The sequence below is a fragment of the Dermacentor silvarum genome, chromosome 10, assembly GCF_013339745.2.
Source record: "Dermacentor silvarum isolate Dsil-2018 chromosome 10, BIME_Dsil_1.4, whole genome shotgun sequence".
NCBI classification, from domain to species: Eukaryota; Metazoa; Arthropoda; class Arachnida; order Ixodida; family Ixodidae; genus Dermacentor; species Dermacentor silvarum.
Window position 1 is genome coordinate 88,116,125 of NC_051163.1, and position 17,603 is coordinate 88,133,727.

Sequence of the window (17,603 nt, forward strand, 5' to 3'; positions counted from 1 at the left end):
TTTTAGAAAACTGGTGGCTCAGTTCTCCTTTCCAGTGTTATGTATTACAGAGGCCGGTGTAGACAACGCTTTTCGGCTAGCTAACTACGTTGTTTATACATCCTCTCGATCTTCAGGATTGAGCAGAGCGATGATCTGTGTTCGAAGAGACCTGCCGTCAGCGCTATTAAGTGCTACAGCGTCAGACATCCCAGAATACGTAGCATGCGAAGTTCGGTTTGGCCGAGTAAATATCACTATTGTCAGCGTTTATCTACAGCCTTCTACAAATATTTCATTTTCCACATTAACGGGCCTCTTTCAGAAATACACAAAAAATGTAATATTTTGCGGAGATTTCAATGCACACCATGTCATGTGGGGAAGCGCTTACTGCGACCGTCGTGGAAATGAGCTAGAAAAGGCAATTCAGAAGAGTGGTCTGTGTTTGTTGAATGACGGCTCAGTGACCTTCCTACGGGGTTTTAATTACTCCAGCTGCCTCGATCTAACGCTCTGCTCAAACGATATTGCATGTGGAGCAACATGGAGAACAGACATTGAAACAAGGGGCAGTGATCACTTTCCTATCCTAATACAGCATCCTAGACTACGATTTTTGACTTATCGGCGCTCTGCAAAAATAACAAATTGGCAGGCATTTCGATATCACATTACAAGTCAAGCTGATGCTGTCAGTGATACTGACAGTCTATTATCGCTTATAACAGACAAATTAAATCTTTGTTCAAAATTTGTTAAGATTCCTGATGGCTACGCTGGTGTAGACGCTGAATACGAGAGGCTCAGAGCTATACGACGCAGAGCTGAGAGAAAATATCGACGCACAGGCCTTCTTGAAGATTACCGAGAATGCCAAAAGGTGTATGATCGAATGGGTCGGCAGCTAGAGTGACTAGGTACAAAGCGCTGGCAGGAATTCTGCACTTCACTCACTCCCTTTACACCTGAATCAAAATTATGGAATGTTCTGCGCTCTTTAAGTGGACCAGTAACGCACCAACAGCCATTCAGAGCACTAGCTTTAGTCCAGAAAGTACCGGAAACAACTATAGCAAATGAGTTTTGTCAGCTTATTACTCGCCCAAGTGCAGCAGTAAACACATCTGAATACAGTAATTCTGTCGAAGAAGTCAAAGCAACGATCAATTTTTCTATTAGAAGCGATCATCATGACCTAGATCAACCGTTTTCACTAGAAGAATTAAAGAACGCACTTGTATCGTGTCGCCAGAGGACAGCAGCTGGACCTGACGGAGTCTCATATGCTGCCCTGAAAAAGTTGGGTCCTGTAGCCACAAATACTTTATTAAAATTACTGAATGATGCATGGATATCGGAATGTCTTCCTCCTTCTTGGAAAATTGCGCGAGTAGTTCCGATACTAAAACCGGGTAAAACTCCTTTATCGTTAGATTCTTTCCGCCCTGTAAGCCTGACAAGTTGCGTTTGTAAACTTATGGAAAAGATGATTGATGCTAGGCTTCAATGGTGGACAGAATGCACCAACGCACTGCCCGAAAATATGGCGGGCTTCCGCAGGCGCCGGTGTACGATGGATGCAATTTTAGATCTTGTTACATACGTAGATCACGAGAGGAGCTGTGGAAGAGTCACCATTGCAGTGTTTCTAGACATAAAGCGTGCATTTGACACAGCCAGCCACACTCACGTACTGCATGGGTTAATTCAGTTGGGCATAGTTGGCCGAACACTGAGATGGATTGCGGAATTCTTAAGAGACAGGAAAATCTATATTGAAACTGCTGATGGCAAAAGCACAGAGCATAAAGTGAATCAAGGCGTTCCACAAGGTAGTGTACTCAGTCCATTTTTATTTAACTGTGTTATGGCTGAATTACCCCATATCTTGCCTGCTGCCTTGAATTATTCACTATATGCAGACGACTTGTGCATATGGACTTCTGACACGAGTACTCAAGCCGTTCAGCAAACGTTACAAGCTGGCCTAACAGTGATTAATGATTTTTTGAAAAGTAGAGGTATGATTATTTCACTTGAGAAAACTGCTGTACTTCCTTTTACAAGGAAGTGCCTCAAGAGATTCCAACTTGTGCTAGACTCTCAGCGTTTGCGCTGAGAGTCTTGTGCGACAACACAAGTTCTTAGGTATTATTATAGACAGACGGTTATCATGGGCTCCCCAAATAAAAGCATTAGAGGAGAAAGTCAACTCCCTAATCAACATTCTTCGTCGATTTGTTGGAGTGAGATGGGGTAGTTCAACCTCTTCTTTATTACGCATTCACTCGGCGATCATTAGACAAAGAATAGCATACTCTGCTCCTGTACTACATGGAATATCCCGTAAACTAGAGGAAACAATTCAAAGATTAATGGCCAGAAGCCTTCGCATATGTCTTGGTGTTCCCCGTGCATCTGCCAGTGCTTTGGTAATTGCTGAGTCCCGCCAACCAACTTTTCATGCACTAAGATTTACGGAAACTTGTCGTCACTTTTTTCGTTTAGCAACACAACACGCTAATCATCCATTATTCCAAAACCTTCAAGGTAGAACCGGTGCACGCATACATGATGAAATACGGCGGTGCAAAAACTTACTACCTGCTTACGAATACTGGCCTGCATGCGCAACTCATCCCCCATGGCGACTTACAATTCCAGAAATAGCCACTTCAATTCCTGGAGTAGGTCGTAAATGTGATATGCCCGTAGTTGCGATAAAGCAATTTACTTTATCACATCTTTACACTAACTACGTAGATCGCATTCACGTATATACCGATGGATCATGCTGGAAACAAAGCTCTACATCAGCGTTTTATATACCTACATACCAAGAGAAAAAATCTTATAAGCTTTGCCAATTTACAACGTCCACAACGGCAGAACTTTACGCAATACTTTCTGCTTTACGTTACATATGTCAGCATTCAGGACCTCTTCGCTGGGCAATTCTGAGTGATTCGCAACCCTCATTGCTGAGCCTAAATGAAATCAGCTTAGGAAAAAGAAACAGCACATTGGCATATGAAATACAGAAGACATATGCCACAGCGAAAGATCTGCAACATGACATAGCTTTCCAGTGGATTCCAAGTCACTGTGAAATCATAGGAAATGTAACGGCTGATCAAATGGCTCGTGAGGCTCATCAAAAGAATGAATTATCACTAGTTCCTCTAACAATGAGTGACGCGCGTTGTTTATTGAACAAACTATGCGGTAAATTGTCCAAGGAAACTTGGTTCATAAATGATGCGCACAACTCTCGATTATTTAATATTGATCCCGGAATAGAATTCAATATTCCGTTTAAAATTAACCGATCGGTTGAAACAACAGTACATAGGCTTCGTGTAGGCACTGCCTATACTAAAAGCTTCCTGTATAGGATAAGAAAAACTAATAGTGCTACATGCTCATGTGGAGAGGCTGAAGAAGACATAGAACACCTTCTTCTACGCTGTAAAAAACATGACGCTTCCCGTAAGAAGCTTTCAGAAAAACTACGTGGCTTGGACAGACGACCACTATCCATAGGAAAAATTTTGGGTCCATGGCCTACAGAAAAACAACAAAACATCGCCGCGCGCGCCTTGGTACAATTTTTGCAGGAATCAAAAATATCACAAGAATACTGAGTCGGATATTAGTTATTGCTGGTATTGTTATTATTAGCAGGCACTCTTGATTACATGTTTACTGTGTCTTCGTGTTCATGTGGCATTTGTGTCTGCGCACAAGACTGTTGTAATTAGAGCACGGCATTCAAGAGGGACCTAATTCGCAAGTGCCCAACATCATCTTTGTGAACTTGGTTTTGAGAACATTTATGCTTTGTGAACTCATGTGTTGTGTGTGAACACTTCAGTTTTGTGAGTATTTATGTTATGTGAACTCTTTTGTAGTGCGAACATTTATTTATATTTCAGTTAGGATTTTCTACGTGAACGTTCGTACATGTGTTTTGTGAGTTTTGTGAGTTATATGAGTTTTGACAACATTCTGAGGACAACTATCATGCAAGAGAAGAGGAGTAGCCGGCGCCACATATAGGCACCAACCTCTCCTTAAATACATTTAATTAAAAAAAACGCACTATCAGCTGCCGAGGAGGACCTTCCCGTTCCCCCACGCTAAACTCAATAGACAAGAGTCATCGATACTCAGAATGCTTCAGACAGGGTCGTTCCCCTCGCGAGGCAGACTGAGCCTTTATTCACCAGAGGTAGAGCCGCAATGTCCGAACTGTGGCGAATTGTACTGCTCGATAGCGCACATGCTCTAGCAATGCTCCCTGTTAAGCGGCACTGCGTTCACTAAAAAAGAAGACTGGGAGGACGCCCTGCGAAGCGACGACTACCAGGCCCAGCTCCGGGCTGTTCAGAGGGCTCGCGAAAGGGCGGAGGCTCACGGGCTTAACGTCCCAACGGGAGCGCTGCCCGCGACCCCTGCCGACCACTAAACCAAGAGTGGGTGGGGAGGGGTTCCTCAGGACTCAATAAAGTAATTCCCTCTTTCTCCCTCTGATGGAAAGATCGTCTACCATATTGGCTAGAACGGGCCCTGTTTTTCTCATAAAACGTGGATTTATACACTTAATTTTTCACCAAAAGTCGCGAGAAATGACCTTTGGATCCCCACACGGCAAAAACATGAACGTACTTATGAGGTCTACCACGTGACCTTCTACTAGTGTACGATGTTCCTGGCCTTAATGTTGAAATGCAGTAACAATCTATTAAAACTTTTATCCCCTAACTTACAATGTTAGGCCTTCGTTCCTAACTTACAATAAGCCTTCGTTTGTAGTGCGTAGAAGAGTGGCGCTGCCTTCGCCTTTGTTTTCGATGACATGGTTTGGCTCGTCTATCGACTAAATAACCACGACGGAGGCCAGCCAGCCATGACGTAGACGTGTACTTGGGAAAAAAACGTGGTACAAGTATAAGAAAGGTCTCTACAACAGTGCAAACTTATTGCACCAGGCTATTTACCTTTAAAAGTGGTTGGAAAGGTGCTAAAATAGGTGGTTAACCACAGTTGCACTCCCTCAAGCGAAAGCAGGACGATGGGCTGCTTTCACAATTTTCGAGCAGGGCTATCGGCATCGCTATCACTTCTCAGTGTTGCTGGAGGAGGGGCTCCTATTTTTTTAGAGGCTGCTCAGATCGAAAAATTCTGATTACAAAATATCCACGAACTTTTGGAAGCAACCGCTACAGGTGTAGACACTACGGCGGGGAGATTTGTGTTGCACCATTATAAACTTGCTCCATGAATATCGGTTGTCAGTTCCGTTAACACTTAGGCGACACATAACGTAGACGTTCTCTCTTTCTGCATTGACATTTGAGACCGTGTTAGTAACTTCCTTACGTACTGTTAGGAACTTTCGGCAGACATATCTAATTATTTCCGTAAATTAAATGTTAAGTAAACGCACACAAACTATGTTGGTTTTCGGTAATGTCTTCCTTGCACGTTTATATACACGAAATTCTTGCTTGAAAACACAGTGTTCTTATTTAAACATTTTTTTTTTCCTTTCAGGTACTCGTGCGTTTAATTTGTTTGACTGCCATGTGCTCCTCGGAGCAAAGTAAATGCATGTGCCATTTATTGTGGTTATTTCTGCAACACCGCGCAGCTTTTAACATGCCTGCTTTCAGTTTAACATTATCAATACAGCTGAAAGCTTCCCGTTGGCCAGACACTTAGGAAAGAAATTTCGATGCGTAATACGTAGATAAACAGTCTTTCAGTTCTCGAGGGTGTTTCATTCTGGTTTCTTGCAAATGAGGTATATCGTCATTAGAACTGTACCACGGCCGCTACATAAAAAAAAAGAGGTGCGGCCTGCTGCGTCGCGTCGTCGTCAATGGGCGAGCGCGTCTCGGCTGAGTTGACAGTTGCAGCCGCTGTTTTTGGTGAGGACGCCACTGCTCCGGTACGCAATGCAGACGCCGGTTCGTGCTACAATGTGGTTTCCGCAGGATTTATGCGTGTTGGTGTGCTTTTTCGTGCGCATTCTCGTGTGCTCTTTTGTGTGATCGTGTGTGTGAGCAGCTTGCCTCATGTTACCTGTGCTTGAGTGCGGTTCTTTGGTGTGCAATTGTGTGGCAGACGGTTTTTTCTAGCGGTGTGATGGCGAGAAGCTCTTGTGTACCGCTGTGCGACTCGAACGCGAGAAGAGACTCCACTGTGAAGTACCACTAATTGCTTTGCGATCTACAGCGTCGGGAAGCGTGGCTGAAGAATATTTCTCGCCAAGGGCCATCAGGGAAAGGAAGCAAGTGGGAGCCAAGTGACAGGTGGCTGATATGTTCATTACATTTTACTGAGACTGACTATAGAAAGCTTTAGCTTCCGACTACAGCTAACTGCGGTTATTTTGGATGTACTGTGGTTATCCGCAGTACATGCAAAAAAGAAATATCAGAAACACGGGCAAGATGTAAGGTGAGCAGCGCCTAAAAAAAAAGACGGAGGCAGAAGGAAGAAACGCACACAGAACAAGCGCTTGTCATTTCTACGTATCTTATTTTGCCACCGCTTCTTTACGTGGTACCGATTTCAAGTCATGCATCTTTTCCAACCTGCCCTACCTGCCGCACTTGTCAGATCGCAGAGAACAGAGAGATAAATGAAAAGTTATATTTCAGGAGAAAATGCGTCAGGGCCCTTTGGCCACCCTCCTCAGTGCCTGCATCACTCACTGCTTCGTCTTGAAGAAACACTTAAATCCGCTACCGATTATTCGCAATAGAGCACTTCTTTTCATTTCGGGTGAGTCGAGCCTTCATGGGGAGGCCTTCATGGGGAGCGTTGAGGCCCACTCTACGAAATATTGGCACTCCTAGGGCAGACTTTTCACATATGCACTTCTAATAACGACTTCAATATTCAACCTGTAATGTGCAACTATAAAACCCGTTACTTACGGCTTGATTAGAGTCACTGTCGCGCGTACAAGCGCTGCTGTAGAAGCGCGTCTCCGTGAACGGCTGTACCAGAGTAGTGGCGCCAGAGCGGGCGCGAGGACAGCTAGGCCCGAGACGCCGCTTCGCCAACACGCAGCACGCCACACCTTTTTTTTATGTAGCGGCCATGACTGTACTGTCATTGATGCAATACAAATTGAGGACTAGTCAGTGCACGCGAAAGTACCGTAGCCCCACCGACAACTTCAGGGGTGGCACCGTGGCGTGGAAACGACGTACATTTGACAGAAAGACGTCAGGTAGTCATCTGGCTCGTCTGGAATAGAAACAAACGGGCTCCTCCCAAACCGGTCGGCAATGCTCCAGTAACAGGTGATAGCAGCTTGTTTGTCGCATTCCACCTCTTCATCCACATCATCAATGAAATAGGCTGAATAGAGCAAAAAAGAGCTATTTAGTATCGACAAACACGACACTACCCTATTTAAGCAATCGAACCGTTAGTGCATGTTAAGAGTTTGCGAGAACGACCTCAACGTCGTCTTACCTGCTAAAACATTACAATAGGGCACAGCGCGTCCTGTAGTGCGTTTAGCTGGCAAAATTATGAGCCCGGCGCTTTACATATCCATGTCCCGCAGGATGCTCGGATTGTTGCCACATTACAACGCCTTTGTCTTCGCTTGTTTCTCTGTTTATGCTGTGCTATGCCGAAACAAAATTTTCGCATAAACAAAATAACGCGTTAATAAATACAGCTTCCTTCCAGCCCACACTGTGCATATATTCATATTCAATAGTCATATTTCATATATTCAATAGTCATATTTGAGTCTATGGCATAATATCCTACTGCACATAGTCTGGCCTTTCCAGTGATGACGTTTATTGGCGAGGACACGCGAGAGAATTGCAGCGCTCATGATACAACGTGCAAATACAATGTTCATGAAAAAGGCCGGCAGAACCCATCTCACTAGTACGTCAGCGCGACTCCGATTAGCACAGAAGCAATGTATCGACTTTTTCCGCAATAACCGCCTTTGTGTTCTTTTCGGCCGGTAAAGACGGTGGTTTTGCCATTTTTCCACATCACGTGTTCCGAGGGAAAGCAGCCGAAGGTACACTCTAAACACAGTAACCTTTACAAAGGTGTACATTTTTACATTTTTGTGCAACTTAAAACTTACATCCATGTAAGCTTTGCATTTGTAACCTTTGTAATGGTTACAATTGCAAAGGTTACTTTTTGTTTATATAGGTTACACGCATTTTTTAGGAATGTAACCTTTGCAAAGGTATACAGCCTTCAGAAAGACATAGGTTACTTTCTCCAACATGTGTAACCTTTGTACGGTGCATTGGTTCAGGTAAAACGTCCTTTATTATGAAATCTGCTTGGTGTTTGCTCAAGCAAGGTCACAAAACAGGACCCTTCTGGACTGCGATTTCACCCGTACGAATGTTATCCAACCAAGAAAAGAGTACACAAACAAGACGAACCAAAATGTCAATGTAGTATTCAAAGATGCTCATAGACTTCAATATCACTGGGGATAGACACAGGTACACACAGTATACTGCGACTTCCCGAGTCTTGGCTGTACCAAAAAAAAGCCTACGGTATAAAAGTAATGCACATATATGTTCAAGGTGCTATAATCCTAGAATAGTTTCATATACAGTGAACAGGTACCACAGAAAGTATATATAACAGTAAGTGCGGTGTATATGGCTATATGAAACACTGTGCAATCTTAGCTCATCGTATACTTGTGTTGGCAGGGTCAAACGAGAAACCAGGATGAACATGCAGTTCGATAAAGCAAAAGCTCCCATGACACCTCAATTCGACAAAAACTTGTCCACAACGGATTACTCCTTACAATGTAAAGAAAATATAGGCATTGTTATCGTGGTACAAAATTATGGGAATAAAAAAGGCACAATGATGAAAAACGAGGTGTCAAGACAGCTTAACTGTTGTATGAGAAACGCAGTAAACCTACAACTGGTATAAAAGGAAGCGCAATATTGTGACTATATTCTGTCACACTTCTTAAGGGATATTAAACTGGCCCCAAGCTCACAGCGCAAAAATGGGGTTACAGGCACAGACAACACAAATGTCATACCCCCCCCCCCCCCCCATAGCCTGCAGTCAAATTCAAAATCAAAGGAAGAGGGCCATCGCTGTAAAATATTTGGGCCAAACTGCATTATGTCAGAGCCACGCACCCGCAGGTTCCCGTGTATCACTTCAGGAAATACAGCACAAATCGCCTAGAGTATATCAACATATGGCTGCACCATAAATGCTATAGTAAAATTTCATACCTCGTATCACCTGATGAAGGCATAATGAGATCAACTTGAAACTAACTATTATTAAGATTGGCAACATTCACTGCATTGGTTTCGTGAGCTTAGCACAGATTCTTCTTTTTCAAGTGCATGAGAAGATTCTTCAAACGGTTTGTGAGCAGTCCGCGAGGCACTGTTGTGGCCGGCATGGCAATCTTATGCAGCAGATCAAGCACTGGTGAGAATGCAGGCGGGTACTCAAGGTGTTTGATGTATGCCAGCTGGCAGAAGATGAGGGCCTGTTCTATATTTTCATTTGAGACACAGATGACTTGTTCAGCACTTCCAGCATAAACAAAAGTGTGTTCGGTGGACGAATATACATGAGGTGCGTCGATTTCCAGGTCATTAGGTAGTGTAATCTGTGGAAAGTCACATTACAGCCATGAGGAAGCACTGATCTACAAAGCATGGCGAAAATTCTCACCACAATGAAGTGAGATTCATAGAAAACACAACGTGAATTTTGAGCATTCGTATATTACTCAGACTTCATTGAAAATGAATTTAAAATTGTTAGAAAGCACTTGATGCCACTGTAAGAGATAGATGGGTGCTATCGCGATGGAAAGAAACGTGAACAGCGGAGCGCGTGGCCGAAGCAAAACTGAAGGTACTCGTATAGTGCGCGTCGTCCAGTCATCATCATTGACAGGCGCGCATGTCCGGTTTGATTGCGCCTTGCGATGATGCGCTCCCTATACTGCGATATCTGTTTCTATTCTACTTTTCTTTTATTTGAAAACGAGAAAAGGTGACGGCGCAGTAATGGTGCTAGCGCAAACTGTAATAAGAGAAAGAAAAATATCGCAGTATAGGGGGCGCATCATCGCAGAGCGCAATCAAACCGGACATGCGCGCCTGTGAATGGTGATGACTGGACGGCCACGTGCTCCGGTGTTCGCGTTTCTTTCAATGGCGATAGTACATAATCATTCCACAAACCGCGTTGATGAGTGCGAGCCTTGATTAGCCTTGTAAGTGCTTGACAATGTCGACGAATGTGCATTCACGTTGTTCTTTGCATAAAAACGCTTTCGACACTGCTTTCAGTTTTCTCTCCGCCACCAATGTTGCTTTTTAACCGAAGCTCGACTTCGATGCAAAGTTGGAGAAAAGCAAATAAAATGAAGCAAAACTGGTCATTAATATTAACCACAGAATCCAACTTTCTTCTGATATCCCTCATGTCATCAGGACCTAAAGCACAGGTTCTGTAGCTACACAAATATTTTTACTCGAGCCCGGAGTAAGGCTCCGTCAGCTTGCGGGGACAGAAATCAATACACAAGCAGTGAAAAGGCGCACAGTGTAAACGTGAAATTCTGTCACGCTATTCTGTCACCACGTTTTACAAATCACTCAAGGACCGAATAGTCATGTGCTTTAGCGTATTTAGCCACAAAATGCTATAATTGCATTACATGTCACAACTTCCTTCGACACAAGAGAAATCAGACTAATCCCGCGCAACCCTCGTGAACGATATTCACGTTACCTGCAAGCCATCTATGCTGCACTGAAGCCTCCGTCGTGCAGGTTTGTTTACGTGTTGCATAAAGCGTGGTGCTGTAGCACCACACATTAAATATTTTCACTTGTGCCCGAAGCGTAGCGTCAAAAGCTTACGGCGCGGAAACCAATGCACCATCACAGAAATCACACACAGAGTTCTAGAATTCAGGTTTCAAACACTAATACCGCAGTCATGCATTGGAAGTGTGCGCATTCGTGAACTTACAAAAGCATGCACATCACCACCGCGCGCCCACGCATGTGAGAAGGCGATATATAATTGGCGGTGGATTATCACCGTACTGCTCAGAGATTGCACCTGACGACACTAGGCAGCTGCAGCAGTACTTAGCTAAAAGAGGTACCACTGATAAGCAGATATATCAAATACAAAGTGTCGCGGGCTAGGTCAGTCATGAACAAGGATAAACCGAATAAACCTCACCTAGGTTAGAAAAGCCCCCAAATAAAAGCAGCGAAAAGACCCAACTTGACAGGCATTAAACTAACGAAGACCTCTCATGCCGTTAATGCGTATCCGGAACCAAGGCCACTTACCTAAGTCCCTTATTCGGCCTGAGCAGCGGGACCATGGTTGCAATAGTCACCACGAATTGCGCTTGCTGCGGAGTCGTCCGGCGAACAAACAACGACATAGCGCCGACAGTCGCAAAAATGTTCGTTGCAGCTGCCGCGCAAAAACCACACATGTCCCTGCTGCTTAGCTGCACTGCCTATTTCGCGGTGCACACACAAACCCAAAGACTTACAAATCGCGAACAATGCAAATAAAAAACGCCGCCACAAAACAGCGCGGCTCACGCGAGCGGTTTGGACGATTCGAACTGTAATGGCGCTCTGCAGGCGCCTTCCAGACTTCCCGGTTTGCAACACGGCGAAGCGCCAAGCAGCCATGAATATTCACTCTCGCAGCCGTGGTGTAACATTCACCCATGTTTTCACCCTTTCCATAGGTGACCCTTTCTATTTTTTACGCGAGGGTAAGCGCCGGCGATTGTCTGCGCAAGCGCCTGTAGCACATAAGGAGCGGTCGTCGTCTGATATTTTGAGAAGCTCTCTATACTGTAACTCGTTCCTTGCCTATACCCGCTGTTCTCATCTTAACTTGTTTTCCACTCCCTACCTCAATTGATATATTGCAAGTGCAGGCGCAATGTCAAAAACAGCGTGTCCACTTGTGCACTCGGCAACGCGTGGATCCGGTTACGAATCGAGTTTAAGGGGCTGTAGTTACGACCGCTGCTGCCCTCTCTTATGCGGTCCTTCTCCGTCTGCATGTTTACAATAACTGCGACCGTTTTTCGCGCATCTCCCCTATTTATGGGGTAGGGGACACGAAAGCTATATCACCGCACGCCGCGAAATTACGTGTGATTTGAAAGAATTTCGATTCGCGAATAATCTGGTGCCACAGTGAGAAGAGGCTCGCAATAGCACATGACTTCAGTTTACAAATCAATCAGGGACCGAATATTCATGTGCTTTAGCAAATTGAGCCGCAAAATGCTATAATTGCATTGCATGTCACAACTTCCTTTGACACAAGAGAAATCAGACCTCTAATCATGTGTAAGTCTGCTTATGATTGCAACCCAAAACGACAGTACCAAGCCAACGCGATAGATTTTCAGCGCTTGTGGTATATTAGAATCGGTTTTTCAGCCAACCACACCCGCGCTGCCACTAAAATAACTATACCCCCTCACTTCAAGCAACAAACGTCCGCTCCATGAGCGCAGCTCCTGGCTTGTAGAAATATGGGTTACCACGTTGCTCATAGGTTAATGCACAAAGGTTACCTTGCACAATTTGTGATGGTAACCTTTAGATTGCTTGTATTTTGGGTGTTGTAACCTTTATACCCCACAAAAATAGCGAAAACACGAAAATAAAGCACTTGTAACTGTTATTTCATAAGTTAATTACTCAAGCCCAAAAGTTACTGTATAGGTTACCGTGTTTAGAGTGTACCAACAGCAATTTCAATATGGTGGACCAAGTGCGCCCTAAAAAAGCCAAGGCAGTACCAATGAAACTACGCAAATGGTTAGGAATCCTTTTACTTGTCAAGCAAATCCAGGAAATATAAAAACCTTGTTTAGATATGTTTGTTTCTGCAAAGACTCGTAAGGACGGCTGCCCCCTTCGTGTTATAATTTCAGAGTAGGGAACAAGCAGAAATGTTTAGCGCTTTTTCTGCAAGATAAGCTGACAATGCTCAGAATTGTAGACCCATTCCTACTTAAGAATTCCACGCAGGTTGTTGAATACTTGCGGCAGCATAAGAATGGAACTGTGCCTGCCTTTTCTGCAGATATAAAAGACCTGTTTTACTCTTTACCGCAAGATGCACTAATATCGTGTGTTGAACAGGCCATAACAGGTTAGGCGCTGTTTCATTTCAAAACAGTTGTGGAGTGTCCCTCAGTGTTTTTTTTTTCGGAATTGCTTGAGGTGTATCTGAAATCTACTTTTGCCACTTGGGACACGGATATTTACCTGCAAAAACGCGGAATTTGCATTGGGTCATGTATAGCCCCTGTCATCAGCGACCTGTTTTTAGCTACGCACGACAAGAAGATCAACACATGTCTTTATGGAACTAGTGTAATGAAAAATTTTTTTATTTGTGGATGACTTTCTAATCATTTTTGATAACGCTAGTGCGGATTTTCTGCAATCGGTTGGAAACGTGCTCGATCTTTTCAAGCACAACTTAAACCCCTTAATTTTGACACATGAACTGCCTTCGAAGAATTCCATTAGGTCTTTCGAGCTACGACTTAAAGGGATACGGACACAAAATCTGAAAATTTTACGAAAATGCTTAAAATGAATCCTCAGTGTGTGATTACACCGAAAAGAAGTAGTCAGGTCATTTTTGAGCCGACGGCTTTATTTTTGGCGTTTTTGTGTGCGCGCGCATCGCCGCCCGACCTGCGGGAGTTGGAAGGCATGACGTCACGACGCCCTCATCCGATAGCCAGCCGGCCGGCCGCGGTCATTCGAAGCGCGCCGACGCCGCCATGGCGAGCATGGATTCAAGTTCTGGTGCATCGACCAGCGATGAGTACACATCTGAAGACGAGGACCATTCCAACTTGGCAAGAAATATTATCGCTTACGGTTACGAGCCTTCCGCGTCAACCGACGAAGAAGAGCAGGCGGCCGTGGAAGTGCCTGTCAGGTTTTCCCGAATCGTAGCGCGAAGATTTCGCTCTGCACCAGACACTAATGCAAGAATTTTTGCTCATTTCCTGGTGTAAATTTTCGGCAGTGGCGTAATCGTGTTGCTGCCGAAGATTTACACCAGCAACGAAGTAGAACACACTTCGTTACGGCAATATAAGATGTTTTTGTCTGTTTGAGCTCTGCGCCACCAGGTGGTAGCACCATACAGGCCGCTCACGTTTACGGTTCCGCCCGAACGCCCCAACGCCCGCGTTTACCCGATTACCGGACAAGCTAAAGCTCCCTAATAGGCAGGTATCCAAAGTTTACGCACCTTCTCGTCTCTGGGGAACGTGTGCGATGGCGTGTAACCACTGACGATGCTGTTAGAACAGCAATGTCTGGGCATTTCATTCCGCCGCGACGAACGCCGGAAGCCTCATTTATAAGACACACCACCTGCGTGGAGCACCGACGGGGATAGTGCTTCAGACGTACCACGTGCGATGATCGCTTAAAGAGGTTAAACAAACGCTGCAAGGGACCGACAGCCCTGGAAACACTGCGACAGCTGTTGTCGAGATTGGGCGCGGGTGGGTGTTATGACGTCAAATTTCAGCTTCTGCGGGCGGCCGCTTGGAGGCAAGGTGCAACAGAAAATCGCAAAATAAAAGATGTTTCTCGTTTTGTCTTTTTTTCAAAGCAGCCTGTTGTATTCGTCATGTTCAACAGTTAAACTCTTGTTCTGTCGCAAAAACCACCCGCCAACTTTTGTGTCCATATCCCTTTAAGCTTTTTAATGATCACGTATGTTGGGGTTATGAACCGAGAGCAAAAAAAAAAAGCTTCATTGCTGGCTGTATCTGCTCATTCCCAAGCTCGTGAAGCGTAGCATTGTTAAGTACTGCTTTATTATTGACCTAACAAAGTCTTGTGAACATGTGCTCCAAAAAAGCCTAGCACTTCAATATATAGACAGCTGGTCTCTGACGCGGGATACGCTGGAACCCCTCGTGGTTTCCGTAACCGAGGGCTTGTAGCAAAAAATGAGAGCAGTTCGGCAATCTGAGAAGATGTGGCCGGTTCGGATGCGCGCAAGATAATAGTCGTTATTCCGTACATCCCCCAAACTTCCCCCAACCTAAAGAATATTCGAAAACGCGTAGGCGATGATGCTGTGTTGTCAGCTCCGCTAAATCTTTCTGTCATTTGCAAGAAAATAAAGCCATGCAATATCCAAGAGAAGAAATCGCGCAATATTCAACACCGCGATCATTTTGTTTCTTGTGAAGAAGGTGTGGTATATCGCGTGCAGTTGGCTTGCGGACGCAAATGATGTGGACAGACTGGCAGATGCATAAACACCAGACTAAGAGAGCACGGCAAGAATGTAAGTGACGGCAATCGGGGCCAGCTTGGCTTACACTGCCGTAAATGTGGTGATAAGACTACGCGCCGTCATACCAAGCCATGAATGACTTTCTTAAAAAAAACGGGATTGTGTCTCGATCCAAAGATGATAAAATTAAATTATGGGGTTTTACGTGCCAAAACCACGATCTGATTATGAGGCACGCCGTAGTGGGGGGCTCCGGAAATTTGAAGCACCTGGAGTTCTTTAAGGTGGCTGCGTCAGAGAGATAATCGAGGCGGTTACGATTGCTCGTGCGGGGGAGAGGTCTGTAAGCGTGCAATGACTGACACTGACCAAGGAAGAACTATGGTTTTTAGATTGTAGGTGATTGGGTCCCTGTTGATATCACCTTATGCCATTCATGCTGACTGTTGTTTCTTTCCTTATTTCCTTGCTTTTCCTTTCCTGCTGACATTTCGTTTGTTTACAGATGCCTAGCATCATCAGTAGAATTAACAGTTGGAAGTCAGCGCTTTTTTCACTCTGTCTCTATCGTCGTCCCTTTTTTGTTATTGTTTGTGCTGTTAAATAAGTTTGGTTGAAATAATAGACAAAAAATCAGGCACCTGGTTTCAGTAGGGGTGTCCCAGGCTAGCATACTTGGGCCACTTTTATTGCTGATTTATGTTGATAATGTGGTCACAGTTATTCATCAACGATAAGAGTTCGCTTATTTGTAGACAACTGCGTTCAATTTTGTGATATGAATGAAGCTCACGGTCAAATAGCCCTCAATATAGCCTTAGTAAGTAAATAAATAAATCAATAAATATGCTAGTGCGCAGGGACGTCATTCTTTTCAGATTTCGCAGATTTCATCATAACACGAAACCACATAAAAGATACGGTCACTGATACAGCCTCACTGGGTGTTTCAGAGCATGCTCCTTTAATATACCTTGAGTAAATCAAGACGACTGCGAAAAAATTGTGCTCATGCTTCTTATGTTTACCATTATATGTAACGATTGTTTAACTAAACTGCTTGTTTCAATAAAAGTTTGTTCCTCCTCCTCCCCCTCGAAATTACTGAAAGCATCTGGTATATGCGTACTTCTAGGGCAAAATGGGCAAGGAGATGCTTTATGCTTACCTCCTCCCATTACGACAGTAGCCAACAGCAGGACGCCGACTGCAAAGCTCCTTGCATGAGAGACTCCCGCACTTCCAACCTTCATTCCGCTCCTTTTTAGTTGCCCGCTCCAAAGCTTCAGATTCTCGATGGAGCACAGATTCCAAGCACAGATTGGATTCCGTGTAACTTGAGGCGATGCCTACTTTTTCAAGCTTTTAATTTTTGAAGTTTTTGGCCACCCTGCCAGGCGCATTCGCGCTCACTTACGTGCACACCCCTAAATTACAATGTGGCTCAAAACAATACCAAGAGTCCTTTACTCGACTAAGCCTATGCGCTTACGCCGGTTTTACGCATGGGCTGGGTAAAAATGGCACCGCAAACCTGTGTCAGCCTTACTGCTCGAGATATATTGGTCACGCTATCTACGCCCGAGCTGAATGCAGCATTGCCGTTTGCTTTGTTTGATAAGAAACCGCCGAGACTTAAGAGATAATGCAGAGGCACTGAGAATCAGGCGCATAACACTATGCCACTTACACTCTGCTCAAAATTTTTGCTTTATCATCAAGTTCCGGCAAAAAGAAATATGTGCTATTAATGCAGTTCAGTGGCCTCAACGTTCGTCACCGTTCTTTATCGAACGATGAAGGCCCTCAAGTTGCGGATAAAAATTGCATACGTCTTTGCTACAATCTAAAAAATACAGCACTTTAGTGCAGTGCTGGTAGATAAGAATGCCTCTAAGCGTATTGCTGCACATAAGGCTGCAACTTTTCCACAGCGTCGCTGTTTCGAACAGAAATTTTGCGATATCTAAGACACTGTAGTATGTGATATCCAAATACTAGATGCATTTTTAACTACCCTGCCTTTTGATAACTTCACTTTTTTGCTTGTATGTTTAGGTGTACTGACCTAAACACCTAAATGGATTTGTCAGTTCATGACATCACATCCACAAAAAGTGTGATGGGAATTTTTAGAGTGTATATATAATAGGTCTGCCCCAAGCCATCGTTTAACGTAGAGTTCTTGATTAATATTATTTTATTACAGAAATACATCGGACTATAGTTACACGCATTATTGTACCACAATAACGCAGTACACG

General features: G+C 44.3%; 1 protein-coding gene across 1 annotated transcript in view; it reads right to left on the reverse strand.

Annotated features, from left to right (window-relative positions):
- The window catches only part of LOC119431684 (uncharacterized), a 36,891-nt gene extending 20,053 nt beyond the window's left edge, over positions 1-16,838 (reverse strand). The window contains exons 1-2 of the mRNA XM_049657562.1: positions 16,508-16,838; positions 7,209-7,359 (exon numbers count right to left, since the gene is read on the reverse strand). Of these exons, the coding sequence (XP_049513519.1) occupies positions 7,209-7,359; positions 16,508-16,592 (236 nt within the window). The 5' untranslated portion in view covers positions 16,593-16,838. The remainder of the gene's footprint in view (positions 1-7,208; positions 7,360-16,507) is intronic.
- Between the last annotated feature and the right edge of the window lie 765 nt (positions 16,839-17,603).